Source organism: Ylistrum balloti, unplaced genomic scaffold (genome assembly GCF_031769215.1).
Source record: "Ylistrum balloti isolate Yb309-2 unplaced genomic scaffold, AGI_CSIRO_Ybal_v1 Utg369590, whole genome shotgun sequence".
Classification (NCBI taxonomy): domain Eukaryota; kingdom Metazoa; phylum Mollusca; class Bivalvia; order Pectinida; family Pectinidae; genus Ylistrum; species Ylistrum balloti.
This window is the reverse complement of record NW_026781876.1, coordinates 970,001-991,558: the sequence shown is the minus strand read 5'-3', so window position 1 is coordinate 991,558 and position 21,558 is coordinate 970,001. Positions and strand designations below refer to the sequence as shown.

General features: G+C 36.0%; 1 protein-coding gene across 1 annotated transcript in view; it reads left to right on the top strand.

Annotated features, from left to right (window-relative positions):
• The window catches only part of LOC132544614 (titin-like), a 154,846-nt gene that overhangs the window by 34,163 nt on the left and 99,125 nt on the right, over nucleotides 1–21,558 (top strand). Inside the window, exons 7-14 of the mRNA XM_060208240.1 lie at nucleotides 11,432–11,506; nucleotides 11,606–11,689; nucleotides 12,297–12,599; nucleotides 13,155–13,279; nucleotides 13,541–13,739; nucleotides 13,981–14,029; nucleotides 20,684–20,747; nucleotides 21,048–21,339. Coding sequence (XP_060064223.1) covers nucleotides 11,432–11,506; nucleotides 11,606–11,689; nucleotides 12,297–12,599; nucleotides 13,155–13,279; nucleotides 13,541–13,739; nucleotides 13,981–14,029; nucleotides 20,684–20,747; nucleotides 21,048–21,339 — 1,191 coding nt within the window. The remainder of the gene's footprint in view (nucleotides 1–11,431; nucleotides 11,507–11,605; nucleotides 11,690–12,296; nucleotides 12,600–13,154; nucleotides 13,280–13,540; nucleotides 13,740–13,980; nucleotides 14,030–20,683; nucleotides 20,748–21,047; nucleotides 21,340–21,558) is intronic.

Genomic DNA, 21,558 nt, shown 5'->3' with positions numbered 1-21,558 from the left:
CAACCAACAGAGGATGTGACTGAAATCGAGGAAACTCCAGAAGACACTGGAAAAACTGAGGAAGTTGAAGTGGAATTGGAAGTTACTCAAGTTGACAAACAGGTAGTCTCAGAAATTCCATTTACTGAGGAAACACAACCAACAGAGGATGTGACTGAAATTGAGGAAACTCCAGAAGACACTGGAAAAACTGAGGAAGTTGCAGTGGAATTGGAAGTTACTCAAGTTGACAAACAGGTAGTCTCAGAAATTCCATTTACTGAGGAAACACAACCAACAGAGGATGTGACTGAAATCAAGGAAACTCCAGAAGACACTGGAAAAACTGAGGAAGTTGCAGTGGAATTGGAAGTTACTCAAGTTGACAAACAGGAAGTCTCAGAAATTCCACTTGCTGAGGAAACACAACCAACAGAGGATGTGACTGAAATCGAGGAAACTCCAGAAGACACTGGAAAAACTGAGGAAGTTGAAGTGGAATTGGAAGTTACTCAAGTTGACAAACAGGTAGTCTCAGAAATTCCACTTGCTGAGGAAACACAACCAACAGAGGATGTGACTGAAATTGAGGAAACTCCAGAAGACACTGGAAAAACTGAGGAAGTTGCAGTGGAATTGGAAGTTACTCAAGTTGACAAACAGGTAGTCTCAGAAATTCCATTTACTGAGGAAACACAACCAACAGAAGATGTGACTGAAATCGAGGAAACTCCAGAAGACACTGGAAAAACTGAGGAAGTTGCAGTGGAATTGGAAGTTACTCAAGTTGACAAACAGGAAGTCTCAGAAATTCCACTTGCTGAGGAAACACAACCAACAGAGGATGTGACTGAAATCGCAGAAACTCCAGAAGACACTGGAAAAACTGAGGAAGTTGCAGTGGAATTGGAAGTTGCTCAAGTTGACAAACAGGAAGTCTCAGAAATTCCACTTGCTGAGGAAACACAACCAACAGAGGATGTGACTGAAATCGAGGAAACTCTAGAAGACACTGGAAAAACTGAGGAAGTTGCAGTGGAATTGGAAGTTACTCAAGCTGACAAACAGGTAGTCTCAGAAATTCCATTTACTGAGGAAACACAACCAACAGAAGATGTGACTGAAATCGAGGAAACTCCAGAAGACACTGGAAAAACTGAGGAAGTTGAAGTGGAATTGGAAGTTAATCAAGTTGACAAACAGGAAGTCTCAGAAATTCCACTTGCTGAGGAAACACAACCAACAGAGGATGTGACTGAAATCGAGGAAACTCCAGAAGACACTGGAAAAACTGAGGAAGTTGAAGTGGAATTGGAAGTTACTCAAGTTGACAAACAGGTAGTCTCAGAAATTCCACTTGCTGAGGAAACACAACCAACAGAAGATGTGACTGAAATCGAGGAAACTCTAGAAGACACTGGAAAAACTGAGGAAGTTGCAGTGGAATCAGAAGTTGTTGATGTTGCTAGTCAGATAATCATTGAAGCAGAAGAAACTACAGAGGAATTTTCAGAGGAAATTACAGTGTCTGTAGAAACAAAGGAGGAAGTTTCTGAGGAACTTGTCATTGAAGAAAAGCCTGTTGACACCACTAAGGATGTTTCAGCAGATCTTGTCATCTCTGAGGCTCCTGAGGAAGCAAAACCTTTGGAAGAGATTTCAGCTGGCCTTGACATCATTGAGGCTCCAGAAAAAACTTTAGAGGAAGCTTCAGAGAAACTTACTGTGTCTGTCGAAACAAAGGAGGAAGTTCCTGAAGAACTTGTCATTGAGGAAACGCCTGTTGACACCACTGAGGATGTTTCAGCAGATCTTGTCATCTCTGAGGCTCCTGAGGAAACAAAACCTTTGGAAGAGATTTCTGCTGACCTCGAAATCATTGAGGCTCCAGAAGAAACTTTGGAGGAAGCTTCAGAGGAACTTTCAGTGTCTGTAGAAACAAAGGAGGAAGTTTCTGAAGAACTTGTCATTGAAGAAAAGCCTGTTGACACCACTGAGGATGTTTCAGCAGATCTTGTCATCTCTGAGGCTCCTGAGGAAACAAAACCTTTGGAAGAGATTTCCACTGGCCTTGACATCATTGAGGCTCCAGAAGAAACTTTAGAAGAAATTTCAGAGGAACTTTCAGTGTCTGTAGAAACAAAGGAGGAAGTTTCTGAAGAACTTGTTATTGAGGAAAAGCCTGTTGACACCACTGAGGATGTTGCAGATCTTGTCATCTCTGAGGCTCCTGAGGAAACAAAACCTTTGGAAGAGATTTCAGCTGGCCTCGACATCATTGAGGCTCCAGAAGAAACTTTGGAGGAAGATTTAGAAGAACTTTCAGTGTCTGTAGAAACAAAGGAGGAAATTTCTGAAGAACTTGTCATTGAAGAAAAGCCTGTTGACACCACTGAGGATGTTTCAGCAGATCTTGTCATCTCTGAGGCTCCTAAGGAAACAAAACCTTTGGAAGAGATTTCAGGTGGCCTCGACATCATTGAGGCTCCAGAAGAAACTTTGGAGGAAGCTTCAGAGGAACTTTCAGTGTCTGTAGAAACAAAGGAGGAAGTTTCTGAAGAACTTGTCATTGAAGAAAAGCCTGTTGACACCACTGAGGATGTTTCAGCAGATCTTGTCATCTCTGAGGCTCCTGAGGAAACAAAACCTTTGGAAGAGATTTCCACTGGCCTTGACATCATTGAGGCTCCAGAAGAAACTTTAGAAGAAGTTTCAGAGGAACTTTCAGTGTCTGTAGAAACAAAGGAGGAAGTTTCTGAAGAACTTGTTATTGAGGAAAAGCCTGTTGACACCACTGAGGATGTTTCAGCAGATCTTGTCATCTCTGAGGCTCCTGAGGAAACAAAACCTTTGGAAGAGATTTCAGCTGGACTTGACATCATTGAGGCTCCAGAAGAAACTTTGGAGGAAGCTTCAGAGGAACTTTCAGTGTCTGTAGAAACAAAGGAGGAAGTTCCTGAAGAACTTGTCATTGAAGAAAAGCCTGTTGACACCACTGAGGATGTTTCAGCAGATCTTGTCATCTCTGAGGCTCCTGAGGAAACAAAACCTTTGGAAGAGATTTCCTCTGGCCTTGACATCATTGAGGCTCCAGAAGAAACTTTGGAGGAAGCTTCAGAGGAACTTTCAGTGTCTGTAGAAACAAAGGAGGAAGTTTCTGAAGAACTTGTTATTGAGGAAAAGCCTGTTGACACCACTGAGGATGTTTCAGCAGATCTTGTCATCTCTGAGGCTCCTGAGGAAACAAAACCTTTGGAAGAGATTTCAGCTGGCCTCGACATCATTGAGGCTCCAGAAGAAACTTTGGAGGAAGATTTAGAAGAACTTTCAGTGTCTGTAGAAACAAAGGAGGAAATTTCTGAAGAACTTGTCATTGAAGAAAAGCCTGTTGACACCACTGAGGATGTTTCAGCAGATCTTGTCATCTCTGAGGCTCCTGAGGAAACAAAACCTTTGGAAGAGATTTCAGCTGGCCTCGACATCATTGAGGCTCCAGAAGAAACTTTAGAAGAAGTTTCAGAGGAACTTTCAGTGTCTTTAGAAACAAAGGAGGAAGTTTCAGAAGAACTTGTTATTGAGGAAAAGCCTGTTGACACCACTGAGGATGTTTCAGCAGATCTTGTCATCTCTGAGGCTCCAGAGGAAACAAAACCTTTGGAAGAGATTTCCACTGGACTCGACATCATTGAGGCTCCAGAAGAAACTTTGGAGGAAGCTTCAGAGGAACTTTCAGTGTCTGTAGAAACAAAGGAGGAAGTTTCTGAAGAACTTGTCATTGAAGAAAAGCCTGTTGACACCACTGAGGATGTTTCAGCAGATCTTGTCATCTCTGAGGCTCCTGAGGAAACAAAACCTTTGGAAGAGATTTCCACTGGCCTTGACATCATTGAGGCTCCAGAAGAAACTTTAGAAGAAGTTTCAGAGGAACTTTCAGTGTCTGTAGAAACAAAGGAGGAAGTTCCTGAAGAACTTGTCATTGAAGAAAAGCCTGTTGACACCACTGAGGATGTTTCAGCAGATCTTGTCATCTCTGAGGCTCCTGAGGAAACAAAACCTTTGGAAGAGATTTCAGCTGGACTTGACATCATTGAGGCTCCAGAAGAAACTTTGGAGGAAGCTTCAGAGGAACTTTCAGTGTCTGTAGAAACAAAGGAGGAAGTTCCTGAAGAACTTGTTATTGAGGAAAAGCCTGTTGACACCACTGAGGATGTTTCAGCAGATCTTGTCATCTCTGAGGCTCCTGAGGAAGCAAAACCTTTGGAAGAGATTTCTGCTGACCTCGAAATCATTGAGGCTCCAGAAGAAACTTTGGAGGAAGCTTCAGAGGAACTTTCAGTGTCTGTAGAAACAAAGGAGGAAGTTTCTGAAGAACTTGTCATTGAAGAAAAGCCTGTTGACACCATTGAGGATGTTTCAGCAGATCTTGTCATCTCTGAGGCTCCTGAGGAAACAAAACCTTTGGAAGAGATTTCCTCTGGCCTTGACATCATTGAGGCTCCAGAAGAAACTTTGGAGGAAGCTTCAGAGGAACTTTCAGTGTCTGTAGAAACAAAGGAGGAAGTTTCTGAAGAACTTGTTATTGAAGAAAAGCCTGTTGACACCACTGAGGATGTTTCAGCAGATCTTGTCATCTCTGTGGCTCCTGAGGAAACAAAACCTTTGGAAGAGATTTCAGCTGGCCTCGACATCATTGAGGCTCCAGAAGAAACTTTAGAAGAAGTTTCAGAGGAACTTTCAGTGTCTTTAGAAACAAAGGAGGAAGTTTCTGAAGAACTTGTTATTGAGGAAAAGCCTGTTGACACCACTGAGGATGTTTCAGCAGATCTTGTCATCTCTGAGGCTCCTGAGGAAACAAAACCTTTGGAAGAGATTTCAGCTGGCCTCGACATCATTGAGGCTCCAGAAGAAACTTTGGAGGAAGCTTCAGAGGAACTTTCAGTGTCTGTAGAAACAAAGGAGGAAGTTTCTGAAGAACTTGTCATTGAAGAAAAGCCTGTTGACACCACTGAGGATGTTTCAGCAGATCTTGTCATCTCTGAGGCTCCTGAGGAAACAAAACCTTTGGAAGAGATTTCCACTGGCCTTGACATCATTGAGGCTCCAGAAGAAACTTTAGAAGAAGTTTCAGAGGAACTTTCAGTGTCTGTAGAAACAAAGGAGGAAGTTTCTGAAGAACTTGTTATTGAGGAAAAGCCTGTTGACACCACTGAGGATGTTTCAGCAGATCTTGTCATCTCTGAGGCTCCTGAGGAAACAAAACCTTTGGAAGAGATTTCAGCTGGACTTGACATCATTGAGGCTCCAGAAGAAACTTTGGAGGAAGCTTCAGAGGAACTTTCAGTGTCTGTAGAAACAAAGGAGGAAGTTCCTGAAGAACTTGTTATTGAGGAAAAGCCTGTTGACACCACTGAGGATGTTTCAGCAGATCTTGTCATCTCTGAGGCTCCTGAGGAAGCAAAACCTTTGGAAGAGATTTCTGCTGACCTCGAAATCATTGAGGCTCCAGAAGAAACTTTGGAGGAAGCTTCAGAGGAACTTTCAGTGTCTGTAGAAACAAAGGAGGAAGTTTCTGAGGAACTTGTCATTGAAGAAAAGCCTGTTGACACCACTGAGGATGTTTCAGCAGATCTTGTCATCTCTGAGGCTCCTGAGGAAACAAAACCTTTGGAAGAGATTTCAGCTGGACTTGACATCATTGAGGCTCCAGAAGAAACTTTGGAGGAAGCTTCAGAGGAACTTTCAGTGTCTGTAGAAACAAAGGAGGAAGTTCCTGAAGAACTTGTTATTGAGGAAAAGCCTGTTGACACCACTGAGGATGTTTCAGCAGATCTTGTCATCTCTGAGGCTCCTGAGGAAGCAAAACCTTTGGAAGAGATTTCTGCTGACCTCGAAATCATTGAGGCTCCAGAAGAAACTTTGGAGGAAGCTTCAGAGGAACTTTCAGTGTCTGTAGAAACAAAGGAGGAAGTTTCTGAGGAACTTGTCATTGAAGAAAAGCCTGTTGACACCACTGAGGATGTTTCAGCAGATCTTGTCATCTCTGAGGCTCCTGAGGAAACAAAACCTTTGGAAGAGATTTCAGCTGGACTTGACATCATTGAGGCTCCAGAAGAAACTTTGGAGGAAGCTTCAGAGGAACTTTCAGTGTCTGTAGAAACAAAGGAGGAAGTTCCTGAAGAACTTGTTATTGAGGAAAAGCCTGTTGACACCACTGAGGATGTTTCAGCAGATCTTGTCATCTCTGAGGCTCCTGAGGAAGCAAAACCTTTGGAAGAGATTTCAGCTGGCCTTGACATCATTGAGGCTCCAGAAGAAACTTTAGAAGAAGTTTCAGAGGAACTTTCAGTGTCTGTAGAAACAAAGGAGGAAGTTTCTGAAGAATTTGTCATTGAGGAAAAGCCTGTTGACACCACTGAGGATGTTTCAGCAGATCTTGTCATCTCTGAGGCTCCTGAGGAAGCAAAACCTTTGGAAGAGATTTCAGCTGACCTCGAAATCATTGAGGCTCCAGAAGAAACTTTGGAGGAAGCTTCAGAGGAACTTTCAGTGTCTGTAGAAACAAAGGAGGAAGTTTCTGAAGAACTTGTCATTGAAGAAAAGCCTGTTGACACCACTGAGGATGTTTCAGCAGATCTTGTCATCTCTGAGGCTCCTGAGGAAACAAAACCTTTGGAAGAGATTTCCACTGGACTCGACGTCATTGAGGCTCCAGAAGAAACTTTGGAGGAAGCTTCAAAGGAACTTTCAGTGTCTGTAGAAACAAAGGAGGAAGTTTCTGAAGAACTTGTCATTGAAGAAAAGCCTGTTGACACCACTGAGGATGTTTCAGCAGATCTTGTCATCTCTGAGGCTCCTGAGAAACTTAAATCTACAGAGGAAATTAAACAGGAAATAAATATTCCAGAAACTGTCATTTCTGAGGAAGTAGTAATATCGCAAGATATGGTATCAGGGTTTGGGTTATCTGCCCCTGAGCCACAGGTAGATGGAGACACCAAGATTGGAGCAAGCCAACGTATTATGCCTGTTGAATCAGGTACAAGTGTTACCGTGGTTACTATTGGTCTGTCGCTAAGCTCTATATTAGAATGGCACCATTTTTTTCACTTGCTTACGGACATAACTATTTGTCTTGTTCGCCTATGGCCAGCTGCAGTTTGGAAAAAAAAGTCTTCTTTACATTCTTTTATCCAGGAAAAGCTTTTGATTTGTGAAATGATGAGTCAGATTCATAATTCAAAAATATTATCAATATCATTGATTTTAGAGAAATTTCCGTATTTCATTCCAAGGAATACAGGTTTCTGATTTCACAAATCAAATATGCTTAGGATTGACCTTAGAATCAGTAAAATCCAACACAATTGATTCAGAAAAATTTGAAAAATGCTAATGCATCACACTCATTAAAGACAAATCAATTGGATTCTGGCCATATATCGTTTTGTTTCCTGTAACCCGTCTATTCCTAGTGGTTAGGCACAGACTGTAGAGGTGAGTCTTACTTCAGGACTGGAGGGTGACAGCTGATAGTTGGTGTTTGGATCTTCCTGATTCTAATGGTCTGACATTGTTGTCATCACAAGTCACCTGTGTTGAAATTGACACCGGATGTTAATGTCAAACCCTGACAACGAACAATATTTCCTGAAATCAGTTATGTATTTTGAGGTGTGATATTATGTATAACCTGGAGTGATAATTCTTCAAAAGATTGAAACCAAAACTAAATTATCATTTAGTCAATATAACTAATCACTTCTTGTAAAATTACAGACAGAACAAGATGTTTTCATGAAACACTATGCCCTAGTTTGCAACAAATTGGGACATTAAAACTATACTCTGCAAGGCATATGCTAATTGCATACACTTTGTGAAATACTTATGTCTTCATTGTGGTAAGGATTTGACAGTTTTTTGTTCAATAGCTATAGCTAGTGTTAAAATTTTTCCAATGTAGGTCAAAGGTCATAGTCTAGGTCACAGTAAAGGTCACTGGTCAAAAATTTTGGTACCTCCGGAATTGTCTTGTCAGAAAGAACACATGTGCCAAATATGAAAACCCAACCTCTTGTGTTGCAAGAGTTATGGGCAAGGTTAAAGTTGACAACAGACAAGCAAACAGATAGCACAAAAACACTATGCCCCAAATCTTTTAATCTGGAGGCATAGAAACTGGCAAATGTTGAATAATAATGACTTATACCCATAGTGCTTCAGACATCGCCTTGGGCTTTACGTAAACTTTTGACATTTTAAACTTCCTCTCAAGTTCCACTAGTGGGACTGAGCTCAAACTGGTATGGAATGATCCCGAGATGGTCCTGACTAAGTGTTGCGGTCTTTCTGGTATATCTGAGATTCAAGATGGCCTCCAAGGGCACCATTTTGAAAAACATATTTTAAACTTCTTCTCCAGTTCTACTCTTGTCATTGAGCTAAAATTGGTGGAAAAGGTAGCAAACAAAGTGTTATTTTTCGATCTTGTCAAAACTTCAATACAGCAGCCAGGGAGGTTGTTTTGTAACATGATTGTGTAATCATGGTTGTCCTGTTGTTAAAATGGATTTTTACTGTATTACTGCCCATACTGGATGGATATAACAGTTGTAAATATGCAATTCATTCACAGAATATTTAGAATATAACAGCACACTCTTCTTAACACTGAAAATTCTTGAAAGCCAAAAGTAATGATGGTCACTCCAGATTAAAAATCACTCATTATCAATATTAAGTATTCGTATAAGTGAGGTGTACATATATATTTGACTTTCTTTCCTTTTCGTTGAAATTGTTTACAAAATCATCTGAGGCCAGAGAAATATTGAATAAAAAATCTGGTATTTCCAAACAAAAGAGGAATTAAAATTCAAAGTTCATAAGAATTTTCTTTAAATAATCTGTGTTTTATAATGATGTCTAGGTCACTGTATACGTGGTTTCTTTTAAGTCAGATAGCTGAGTTCAGGAAATCTCAATGTTCTTTAACATAACTCTTATTTCTGGAAGAAACAAACAGAATAAAAAGCAGACAATCGATGGTTAAATTTTAATCTCAAATCAGATTATAGAAAAGTATCTGACTTTGGATTAAAATTTAAGTTAATTTCTCCAGAGATCAGGGTAATATAATGAATTGTTACTTTGCACCAGTCAGTCCACAGCATTATGTTGAGCTAGCCCAATGAAATTACTCCGTTTCGAGCCGCGGAGAATGGTCCATTGGTTGATACAATGAATGCTGATATGGTACATTGTTTCGGGACTGTTACTAACTTGTCTGGAATGGCTCGTTTTGTTGACGATATGTAGACCAGGACATTAACATGATAATTGTCTCTTTTGATATTACATGTAATAGATTTTACTGATAGAAACACTTGTTGCTGCATTTTAGATATTTTTTTTAAAGATAATATAAAATACGCCATTTGCAAAGAGATTCTCATTTGAAAAGCATCTTTGGATGATAAAAAATTAATACAACATTTTTAGAGTCATACAGAATTTTAATTGGAAAGTTCTTGCTCCCAGTCATTTCTTTATCTAAGTAATGGACATGTTTTAATTCTCTCAGGTTAAAACCTTAGTGGCTGACAGCCAATAAGGTAATCATTTTGCAGTTCTGGTCCTTTTTTTGGGAGAATCGCTGAAATATAAAATTTACATTGGTTGATACTTGTTTAATGTTTGTGTTTAAACGTGGTCAACCTGTGAGTTTTATATTTCAGATAAATAAGAGTGGAATTTTATTTTTTTTTATATTATTATAATAAATAAATATTAATCAATACAGAGCATGCTATGTGAACCTTTTCTGTGGCATGAAGATAGTTTTTAGAGCATTTTACTGAATAATAAAAATTATTAATCAGCATATTGTGTTTTTCTCACAGCCAAATATAGAATTGATTTTGGACATGAATCAAATCATGTTGTTGATTTAGTTTAATTTGTATAAACTGGTATCTATGTGATACTTAATTCTGAATCTCCATAGTTATAGGTTGAATTTCAATTTCTGGAATTTATTTGAATTTTTTTTTTTAATTTAAATTTTGAAAATGATTAAATTTTGAAAAACAAATACCTAACTGCTAACTGAGTCATTTCATTATTTTTTTTTTTAATTTAAATTTTGAAAACAATTACATTTTGAGAAAACAAATACCTAACTGCTAAGTGAGTCATATGTCTTTTTCTGTTGAAGATAGCTGACACAATTATATTAACCCTTCTCCCCTACAGACCACAGTAAACCTAGCTACATCAAAGGATTGGTGGTTCTACTGTGATCATTAAGGGGTAGAAGCACGTTTTGAACAGATGGTTTTCTAGTTGGTCCAGATGCATGCTTTAGGAATATGGTTTTTGAGATTAATTTACTTTATTGTTATTATTTTATTTGTTTTTTTAATTAGGTCTATATATTTATGCTGAAATTATTTAATAAATTTTGGCATGGCTAAACTTCAAAATTGAACTATTATCAGAAAAATGTCCAAGGAAAATGAAGGGTTATTTTTTTTTCTAAATCATTGCACATTATTCAACTTGTTTTTTTTTCTTTAGATTTATTTTTTACCTCTTACACCATGCTTTTGAATTTATTAATTATTTCAATAGATTAATCTTATGTATAGATATATATATTACAAGCTAGAGTTTAATTAATTTTGATGCTGTCATCCCCCATCCTGTTCAATAGGAATAGTCCAGATAAAGGTTTGGACTGTTTCATTGCACATATATAGGGGAAGACATGTCAAATAAATTGGTTTATGTTTTTTATCATTATTTAACATTATTTCGCTGTAACAGAGTTTTACTGTAGAAATATTCATTCTGTAACTGTTTTTATTATCTTAGTTGCTGTTTACTATTGCTGTATATATTTACCTTTAGTTGTTTATATATATCATGCTTATATAAACTAAATTGTAGTGTAATAATGAAAGATAACAATTCTAGGCTGAGCAGTTGTGTTTACAGTTTTAATTGTTGTTAAGGAATCATTATAGATCCATTTAGAAGGTGTGATGGTAATAGAGGTTTTTTCTAGTTAGATTACTATATTGATATTGTTTTATAATTTCTCTGTTGACGTTGAAGATTTATTAACTTACCATACCCTACAATTATAAAATGTACTGGTCCAAATGGTTGGATGAGTCAAAGTTGACAAAGAGAAGGGGGGTTCTGATACAAGTAAATAAATCTTCAAGGAAACAGTAAAACATATATTTCATATGATAGAAAATATGTTCCTTGATGAAACATTAACATGTATGAATGAAATAATCTGCATGTCAAAGATGCTGTGCATGAACTATTAAAAACTATTAATATTTAAAAAGATCATTGACTATCACAATTTTTATCTACTTTGTTTAAAAGATTTATTTTCCAATGCAAACCAATGATTTTAATTTTCTTATTATTTTAGAAACCAAAGAAGAAATTGAAGCAGAACTTACCATTGAACAGGTTTTGTCAGAGAAGGAAAAACTTGTGACTGCAGGTAAGGGCAATAACTCTCTATAAACTTGAATTCACATTGATATTGTGGTATCCATTGATGGCCGCTTAATGATTTATTTATGTCTGTTTGTCATTTTAGAAGAAGAAAAAGATGCAGTATCTGAAGAAGAGAGGTCTCCTGCACCTGATGAGGTTGAGAAACCCAAATCCCCAGAACTTGTTAGTAAGTATACAAAAAGGTATCCTACTGGCTTCACAGGATAAGGTCTTAAGACAGATAGCATTTACAGTGACACTGGAGATCTTTGTTTTGGTAAAAAAGGTTGTTGCTTCCATCTTTAATCATAAACTTAAATTCCTTCATCTGTAATCATAACTTCATTTTGTTTGATGTTTATCAAGTAACCTGTACATTTGTATCAATCATCTGTATGAGCCAATTTGGATTTTTTTGTGTTATTAAGCAATTTATATCAAAATTAATATAAAACATTTGATTTCATCCATTCATGACTTCAATAAATATCTCATACTTTAAGAAGGTCATATATGATTTAGAATCCCTTGTCCATGTACAGTACTTTCCTGAAAATATTTGTCATTATGTACAATATTTCACCTGAAGAATTTAGAATTCCTGGAACATGTAATATTCTGAAAATATTTGACATAATGTACATTTCAACTGCAGAAATTAGAATCCCTCATCCATTTACTTTATTGAAAAATATTTGACATGAAGTACAACATTTCATGTGCAGATTTTAGAATCTCTGGACCATGTAATATTCTGAAAATATTTGACCTAATGAACAACATTTCATCTGCAGCTGCTGAAATAGTTGATGAACGTACTGCCCCAGAAATTGTCAAGCAACTTGTTGACGTCATGTCCAAGGATGGCGGCAGTGCATGCTTCGAGTGCGTCGTTGAAGGCCTACCTCGCCCAGAGGTCAAATGGTACAAAGATGAAGAAGAACTGACAACTTGTGAAGAATTCACTATTTCTTACGAAGAAAACACCACCACTTTAATGATTCCTGATGTTTATGTGGAGGACGGTGGAAAATATACTGTTGTGGCCAAGAATGAACTTGGAACTGCCATGACTACAGCAGAGCTCATTGTGGAAGGTTTGTGTTGTTTCAGGTGTAAAAGTAATTTATGTAGGTCACATGATAAGTGAAATTTTCTTGAGTGCACATGATAGGCGGTTGGTTGGTTGGCTGGCTTATAACAGGGTTTTCATCTCCGTGATTCTCTCTATTGCCAGGCATTGTGTTCTGGTGATGTTCATCCCTCTCATACAATGGAACTCACTGTACCGTTGTTTATGCATCAAATAGTTCTGGTTCTTAAGATGCCTTAACCTAATAATGGAGTAGATGTTTAATTTTGTTGCGGGATAGGTGAAAGGTTCAACAATTTTTATGTCTGTGTCAGTGTGTTAAAATTCTAATCCTCCTTTCTTATAAATATGTAACGGAGGATAGCCAATGTGTGAGGTTTCAATAGGACGACATTTAAATGTATTAATTATCTAGTATTGACCAGGAAATGTAATGTCTGACCTCGTATGTAGAGTTGACCTTGTATGTAGAGTTGACCTTGTATGTAGAGTTGACCTTGTATGTAGTGTTGACCTTGTACAAAATATTGACCATGACCTTATATATATATTATTTTAGCTCCAGCTGAAGAGATTATCACAGGCATTCCTCCCTACTTTGACAAGAAACCCAAGTTCCAGAACGTGGAATCTGGGTCAGATGTCCACTTTGATGCTGTGGTCAGAGCTTTACCACAACCAGAGGTAAGTTGTCAAACAGTCAGATTTTAGAAATAGTTCATTTCCATTCTGTATTTAAACAGTTAGTTGTTTAAAATGGTTAGAAACAGTTCTTAATGCATTCTTTGTCATATATAACTTATGTGGAAAATCATTCAAAGAGGAAAATTTTAAGTAGTATTTCATATAGAATTGGAGATAATTTCATTTAGAAGATACTAGAGATTACATATTGGGTGAACAGAGAAATCGTGTGTTTGTGTTAACACAGAAGTTTTCTTATAGATTATGTGGACAAGAGAGGGAGTTGCCATTAGCACGTCAGACAAATATACTGTGGAGACAAAACCTAATACGGAGGAAAATACCTACTGCACCAGTCTGACTCTCAACCAGGTCACATTAGCTGATGCTGGAACATACAAAATCTCAGCTTCAAACGAAGAAGGAGATGCTAACGTTTCTGTCTCGCTACTTGTCAGAGGTATGATGTGGAAAGGGATTGGTCAGTATTCTTACCTCCTTGTCAGGAGAGTTACTTAATCAAAGGATATATTAACCTCAGCTTTAGGGGAGTGGGTCACAGAAGTAGACCATTTTAGACTCTTCATAGAAGCTTTAACTGCAACTTTGAATAGAACAAACAATATATGTTGATAGAGCATTTTTCACATCGTAGACTCATCTCGATCAAGGCAGTAAAAATTTGTATTTTATTTACTTAGATGAAGGACCCAAGCAGACAGATTTCCGTGATAGTCTCAAAAAAGATGTGTAAGTACTGCATTTTGTTTGTGTGTAACAGTTAGAGAGTAAAGGTCATCAAAACGTTTTGGTTAGAGAATATGATGACGAAGTTTCGGTAAGAGGGAATGATGGCACAAATAGCTATTTTATTTCCCATCATGCAACAGAGAAGAAAAGCTGTTTGAGTCATTGGCTCTCTAATCTTATTATAAAGCATGTAATTTTTTTATTTCATTTTATTTTATTTCACTTTTTAAAGATGTGTGCAAATTAGCAAAGCTTTATTAACATTGCTAGAAAGTACACATCGTGCAAAAACTGAATGATTTTCTTTTTTTTTTTCATTCTTTTTATAGACTTGAATTGATATTTGTTTAATTTCCGTTTTAGATTGCCTTACTTAGATTAGACTGTGTGAATTACTAATGAGAATTTTACTTCTAACATCAGACCTTGATAAGTGTTTGTAATTTATTTTGATTTAATTTTTTTAGTTGATTTTATTTGATTGTGGATAAGAAATTGTCCATTGAACTAACTTGATGATTTATCTGGTGAAATCACTTATCTTTCACAGTGAATTTAATCGGGTTCCACTATGAAATCAAATTTTTGCAAATCTTTCATCACAAATTTGTTTTGAAGCATGAAATAAAATGTTGGTAAATTGTGTCTTTCACAGAATATTTTTATCCTTTTCCGGAATTTAAAGTTATAAGTGGTTTCACTTCTTAATATTACTTTTTGTTTCTGATAATACACTAAAAACAAATTGGAATGCAGTCATATGACTAAAATCAAACAAACTTAAAGAGGCCATCCCAGAGTAGTCAGGTATAATGAAATTCTATTGGTCAATATTACAACTACTATCCACTCACAGGCGAACCAAGGTCGGCTTCAAAATCATCAAAAAACAAAAACAACAAGTGGATTTCAGAGCTCATCTTAAGGAAGTGTGAGTTATTACACCACGGAATGCTTTGGTGTCACCTATGTTATGTAACGCTTGCTTTGATTGGATACTCCCAGGAAATCAAACTGCCTATCGTGCTTTTTGATTGGATGTCCATGGAAATTTAAACCAGCTACATGTCCTGTTATGATTTTTCCCCAGAATGGCTAAATATGTCAACCAACACAATAGATTTCTCATTTTAAATCTTTGAAAACATGATTGTCTTTTGCCTGTTAATGTTGTTTGTGATTGGCTTAAATGTTGGTTAACGACAATGAAATTATTGTTTTGACTGAAGACCCCTGGATATTCCAACTTTCCCTGTATATGTGTATATATAGTTGTTTTGTGGCTAAGATTGACTAAGATTTCTGATTAGCTAAAATGTTCTCAGATCTTAAGGTACATCAATAACTTTCCCTTTTTAATTCTTGCTATATTTATGTCTAATAAACAAAAATATCAACTGTTATTCGGACCATTTACTAATCAAGTATTTGTATGTACGTCACCAAATTATCCATCCAAAATCCTTTTGTTATATTTTTCTTACTAACTTTAACAAAGAATATACACCAATCAGCATGCGTCATTTTTACACCTTACATACTATGTTGTATCCATTGGATGCCCAAAAAATTGACCAATGAAATTCATTCTTTGTCACTTAATTTGATGTGTTGTTTTATTTTGAGTGATGTATGCAAATCAATGAAAGACTTGAAAAAAGGAAGTTCCACCATTATTCGTCACATTATTGTGTACAAGAATGGATGCATGTTTTTGCATATTTTGAAAAAAGTTTAATGTGCATTTTTGATCTGTTGCATCTGTTTTTGCATGTTTTGTTCATAAAAAGCATGTGCTTTCATTACACAGAAAAACAAGGGTTGGAATTCAACATGGTCCGAAACAGAAAGACTTTAGGGACAATCTCAAAACTGAAGTGTGAGTAAAAAGTTCAGGGGAAATTTCAAAAACAATTTTATCAGTTGTACAGCTTTTTGATAAATTAATTATTTTCTTTATAGAAATAATGTCGACCACAAATCTCCTTTTTAAAATTCATATCAAATGAAAGTTAAAGTGAATACTTTATGTAAAAGGAAAAAGGAAAATGCAATAAAGGAAATCTTATTTAGAAGCAAACACCCAAGTTATGTGTCGGTATTTATCAAAAATATTTAAGATGGTCCACACTTAGTATAACTACAAGGTGCTGACCCCTTTATAATGGTTCAGTTCACTGACTGTGATCAAATTTGTGAACAGGAAAACCAAGGTCGGTGTATCACATGCTGCTGAGCAAATCGACTTTCGAGACAAACTTAAAACCCAGGTGTAAGTACCTGAAGCACTAGTTATTAACTCCTGCAACACGGATAAGATCTATCAGAGATTTAAATATGTTCTTTTTACTTGAATCAATTGTTGGTTGTTTAAACACAAAAATATATCCGAAAATCTTGATGCATTTGTCCTTGGTTAAGTAATTAGTAAACAAACAATTTAAGTTATGTATACTTGCATGTAATGTGTGTTTTGTGTAATTTGTGTTTTCTGTTTTACTTTTGTGTGTGACATCCTTTTCATTTAACATGATTTTATGGGTTTACCTATTAATATTTTGTGTTGTTACCTTGGAAAACAGTCGGACAAAGCAAGGGGTATCATTTGGAGCAGAACAATTAGACTTTAGGGATAATCTCAAAACCAAAGTGTAAGTATGGCTAGGAATAGTCCCAAAATAGAAGTGGAAACTTAGCTTGACATAATTTCTAAATAAAAGTGAAAGTATAGCGAGGGATTGTATCAAAATTTTAGTGGAAGTATTGCGAGGGATAGTCTCAAAACCTAAGTGGAAGTATTGAAAGGGATAATCTCAAAATCTTAGTGGAAGTATTGCAAGGGATAGTTTCAAAACAAAAATGGAAGCATTGTGAGGGATAGTCTCAAAACAAAAATGGAAGTATTGTGAGGGATGGTCTCAAAACCTAAGTGGAAGTATTGCAAAGGATAGTTTCAAAACAAAAATGGAGGCATTGTTAGGGATTGTCTCAAAACAAAAATGGAAGCATTATTAGGGATAGTGTGAGATTTAAGATTAAAGCATATATAGCTAGACAGAGTCTCAAATCTCAAAGTGTATGTACATCTAGGTAAAGCATAAAATCCAATTTTGTTATAACAAATATGTCTGAATTAAGTATACAGAAATAACGTAAATAAACAGAAAACATACTTCAGAAAGATATCCCTTTGATAAATCATGTTCATTTTAATAATAACTTAATTGTGATTCAGGAAATTAAATAAAGCTTGAAATATCAGTAAATGTGACAGAATTATTGCATTCTGTGAATGTTGTCATGTGATGTTTATCATTAGTAATTTGCATGAACTTTAACACAATAGGAAAACCAAGGTTGACACATCCTTTCAAGCAGAACAGGTTGATTATAGGGATGCCCTACAACGGCAAGTGTAAGTAGTTAGTCTATAGCAGATCTCAAAAGCAAAACATATATAGAAAATTGTCATATGAAGGGATTTGTTGGAAAATCTTAAGTAATACTTTATATTCTAAATTAAAAACCACAAAAACAAAAATGAAACCATTCACCATATAATGTTTGTATCAAATATTGTCAGCAGACTTTCTCAAAAGGACTGAATGAGTGCAAATCCACTAATTGAATTTGGCATAGAGTGCATTGAACAATATCACACAGAATTTCAAGAGTGTATGAGTGGGTTTATTACCAGACATGGGCTTATTATAGGATAAATATATATTCAATATATTCATTTGCATTGCATGACTATGTTTTTACCTGCATGGACTTTGATGATGTAGGAAAACCAAAGTTGGCACGTCCTATGCAACAGAGCAGGTTGATTACAGAGACGCTCTCCAAAACCCAGTGTAAGTAGTGATGTTAAAAAATTTGTCAAAACCCCCGTGTAATTAGTGATGATAAACTTTGTCAAAACCCAGTGTAATTAGTGATGATAAACTTTGTCAAAACCCAGTGTAAGTAGTGATGATAAACTTTGTCCAAACCCCAGTGTAAGTAGTGATGATAAACTTTGTCCAAACTCCCGTGTAAGTAGTGATGATAAACTTTGTCAAAACCCCCGTGTAAGCAGTGATGATAAACTTTGTCCAAACCCCCGTGTAATTAGTGATGATAAACTTTCTGAAATAGATCAACAGTATTTTCAGAAAAAACTAATGAAGTACAAAAATACTGCTTTATTCTAACTAAAACTCTTTGAAATGAATGACAAATGACTTGCACTTGTATAATTTGAACATGTAGGGAAACAAAGGTTGGAACATCATTTGCAACAGAACAAGTTGATTATAGAGATGCACTTCAGTACCAGGTGTAAGTAATTAAAACTATATTATAGAAAAAATTGTGATTTTTACAAATTACCACAAAAATTTGGAATACAAATTTGACATGTCAAATGTATATAAAAGAAAATGTAGATTTCTAAATTAATAATTACCAGGATATGCATGTATATACAAGTGAGTTTGTATTACATTCCAGTATCAAGAGTACAAAAATGAAAAACATATTTCAGAGTAGTCTTTGGTTAACCTTGTGCTCTGTGCCAGAGATAACATTTTATGTCATGTTTGAATGTTATTTGCATCTTGTATGAATTATTTGCATGATTTTGATGACACAGTGAGACCAAGGTTGGCACAGTCTATACTTCAGAGCAGGTGGACTATAGGGATGCCCTCCAAAGAGAAGTGTGAGTAACAATCAGGGGAGGCGACTCATTTTATCCAAGAATTTTACTTTGTAAGGAATTAATCCTTCTATGACAACCATAGGAGAGGTGTTATGCAGTGGAAGAGAACATAGAGGGGAGATACTATGAAAAAACCAGGAAGGGATAGGAGCAGGGCTTGATTTGATAGCATGGTAGATAATTTAAGGACACTAAAGGGGAGATAACTGTAGGGAATGAATAAAAAAGGACAGGAACAGAGTAGGGGAGAATAACTGGGTAGACAATTCTAGAACATTTACCTGGAAATAACTTTAGGAGATGACCAAGGAGGGATATGATCAAAGTGATGGGATAACAGAGTAGAAAATTTTTAGATACTGAAACGGAGATGACTTGGGAAAGAACGGGTAATAACACATTATCAAAGTAGATATTTATAGAACTAAGGGGAGATCACTGTGGGGATAGTCCAAGGAAGAATGGGATCTAGGTAGGACAGGATAATGACTCATTATCAAAGTAGATATTTCTAGAACTAAGGGGAAATCACTGTGGGGAAAGTCCAAGGAAGAATGGGACCTAGGTAGGACAGGATAATGACTCATTATCAAAGTAGATATTTCTAGAAATAAGGGGAGATCACTGTGGGAAAGTCCAAGGAAGAATGGGATCTAGGTAGGACAGGATAATGACTCATTATCAAAGTAGATATTTATAGAACTAAAGGGGAGATCACTACTATACAAGGGATAATCATGGAGAATGCAATGTTATTGATAAATAGAGATGACTGTAAAAGGATTACACCATACTGGTGGATAACAGGAGAGGACCAATCAGGGGGGATAACCCAAGGGAGGAGAAAATAGGGAAATTCAAAGGATGTTTGTATTGGAAAAGAAATCTAGCACCGAAAAATTCCTGCAGCAATTTACTTTACCACAAAAATTAACCATACTGTTGTCAATATTTTGATTACTAAAACTGTTACTTGCATGTGATTAAAGTATGATATGCATGCTGTTTGTATTATACAGAAGAACAAAAGTTGGAGTTACTTATGAGTCTGAGCAGGTTGATTACCGTGACACCCTTCAGAAGAAGGTGTAAGTATGGAGCCGAAATGTAGAGATAAATAATGTATAGAATATATAATAAAGACAGTAATTCAGAATTAAATTGCGATACACATATCAACATTTACATTCAAAAAGATACATAATTTAGAACAATTAATCGCTTAAATGATAAGGTTTTCTTAAAGTAGAGTAACATAATCCCTGTATCTCGGACATAAACACCTAGAAATGGGAAGTTTTTGAAAAATTACATCACGCTTATATAATGTTGTATTCAAATGAAGGATTTATTCATGATTTTTATCCTACATAGTAACATTTAAATCTGAAATTAAAAACAATTACACATTTATTGTAAAATAACTGAGTTCACTGTTTAAACTTAAGATTAAGTGATTCTTTAATTAGGACCAGTGAAATGTTATCACTTTGCATGTTGCATGATTTGCCTGTGTTTGTATTAGGACAACCAAGGTGGGAACCCAAAGTTACCAAGCTGAGCAAATTGACTTCCGTAATGTTTTACAAAAGCCGTGAGTGAAATTTATTTCAGATTCTCATCAACCAATATTTTTTTTAACAGGAAAGATGAACATTGAGGATGTTTTATTGATAACTGATTTAATGAAAAAATATTTTTATTGAAATTGATACAAATATTTTGTTTCCAAAATTTTTTTTTCATTTGAACACAATAACTTTCTTAATGATTAATGAATAATATTTTTTTTTGCCTGAAAATATTTTGTCATATCGAAAACCTGTTTTTTCTTTGTGCATATCATGTCTTCATGTTAAAAAAAACACAGGTTTTGGTGTTTGAAGAACTAGTATACAGAAAGATGTCTTTTCATTTTGTCATATGTTCCTGTTTTCTTTCTTTTCCAGGACTTTGGAACAAAAGGAAGTCAAAAAAGTAGAACAAGTGGACTTACGTGATGTTCTACATGAGGTAGGTCTGGTAGATTGTTTTTTGCCAATCGGTGATGGTTATTTGTGTGTTCAATACGTTAAATGTGATACGGGTGGATGATTTGTCCGTTCTTCAGTTAAATTTTTTATCGAGGTGTTTAAAAAGTTGAAAGAATGAAAATTATTGTAGAAAGAGTTCTGTTTCCTCAAAAACAATTTATCCATTAAAGTAATTATCTTTTTGTTTTTTTTGATAAAGAAACTCTTTTGTGAAAAAGGAAGCATATGACAGATAGGTAACATTTATCCTTAATTGTATTTGTGAATACTTTTTATTTAGGTTGAACTGATCGCACCAACATTTGAAACCAATATTGAGAGTGTGGTCGCTAAAGAAGGCGAACCGGCCAAATTTTTCGTCAAAGTCACAGGAAAACCGACCCCCACTATTTCGTGGCACCATGACGACCAAGTACTCACCACAGACGAGATCTACAAAGTCACAGAGGGTGAGGAAGGGGAGAGCACTCTGGCATTGTCAGAGGTCTTCCCAGAGGACACTGGCAAGTACACAGTTAAGGCTGTAAACGAAGCAGGTGAAGCTGTTGCCACAGCAACACTCACAGTAACAGGTGAGTTTGAAATGCTTAATCTTTCCATATTTAACAAACCCTTGCTCTAATATTGTCATAAAATTTATGGATTATCTTTTCATACCTGCCAATTTTCTCGATTCGGGCGGGAAATTCCTTATTTTCACTCCCGAATAACACCTACTGATTGTATGGATCAAGATTGGGGATAATCTCCCCTGATTTCTGAGATCCATTCTATTATCTACAAATTCTAAC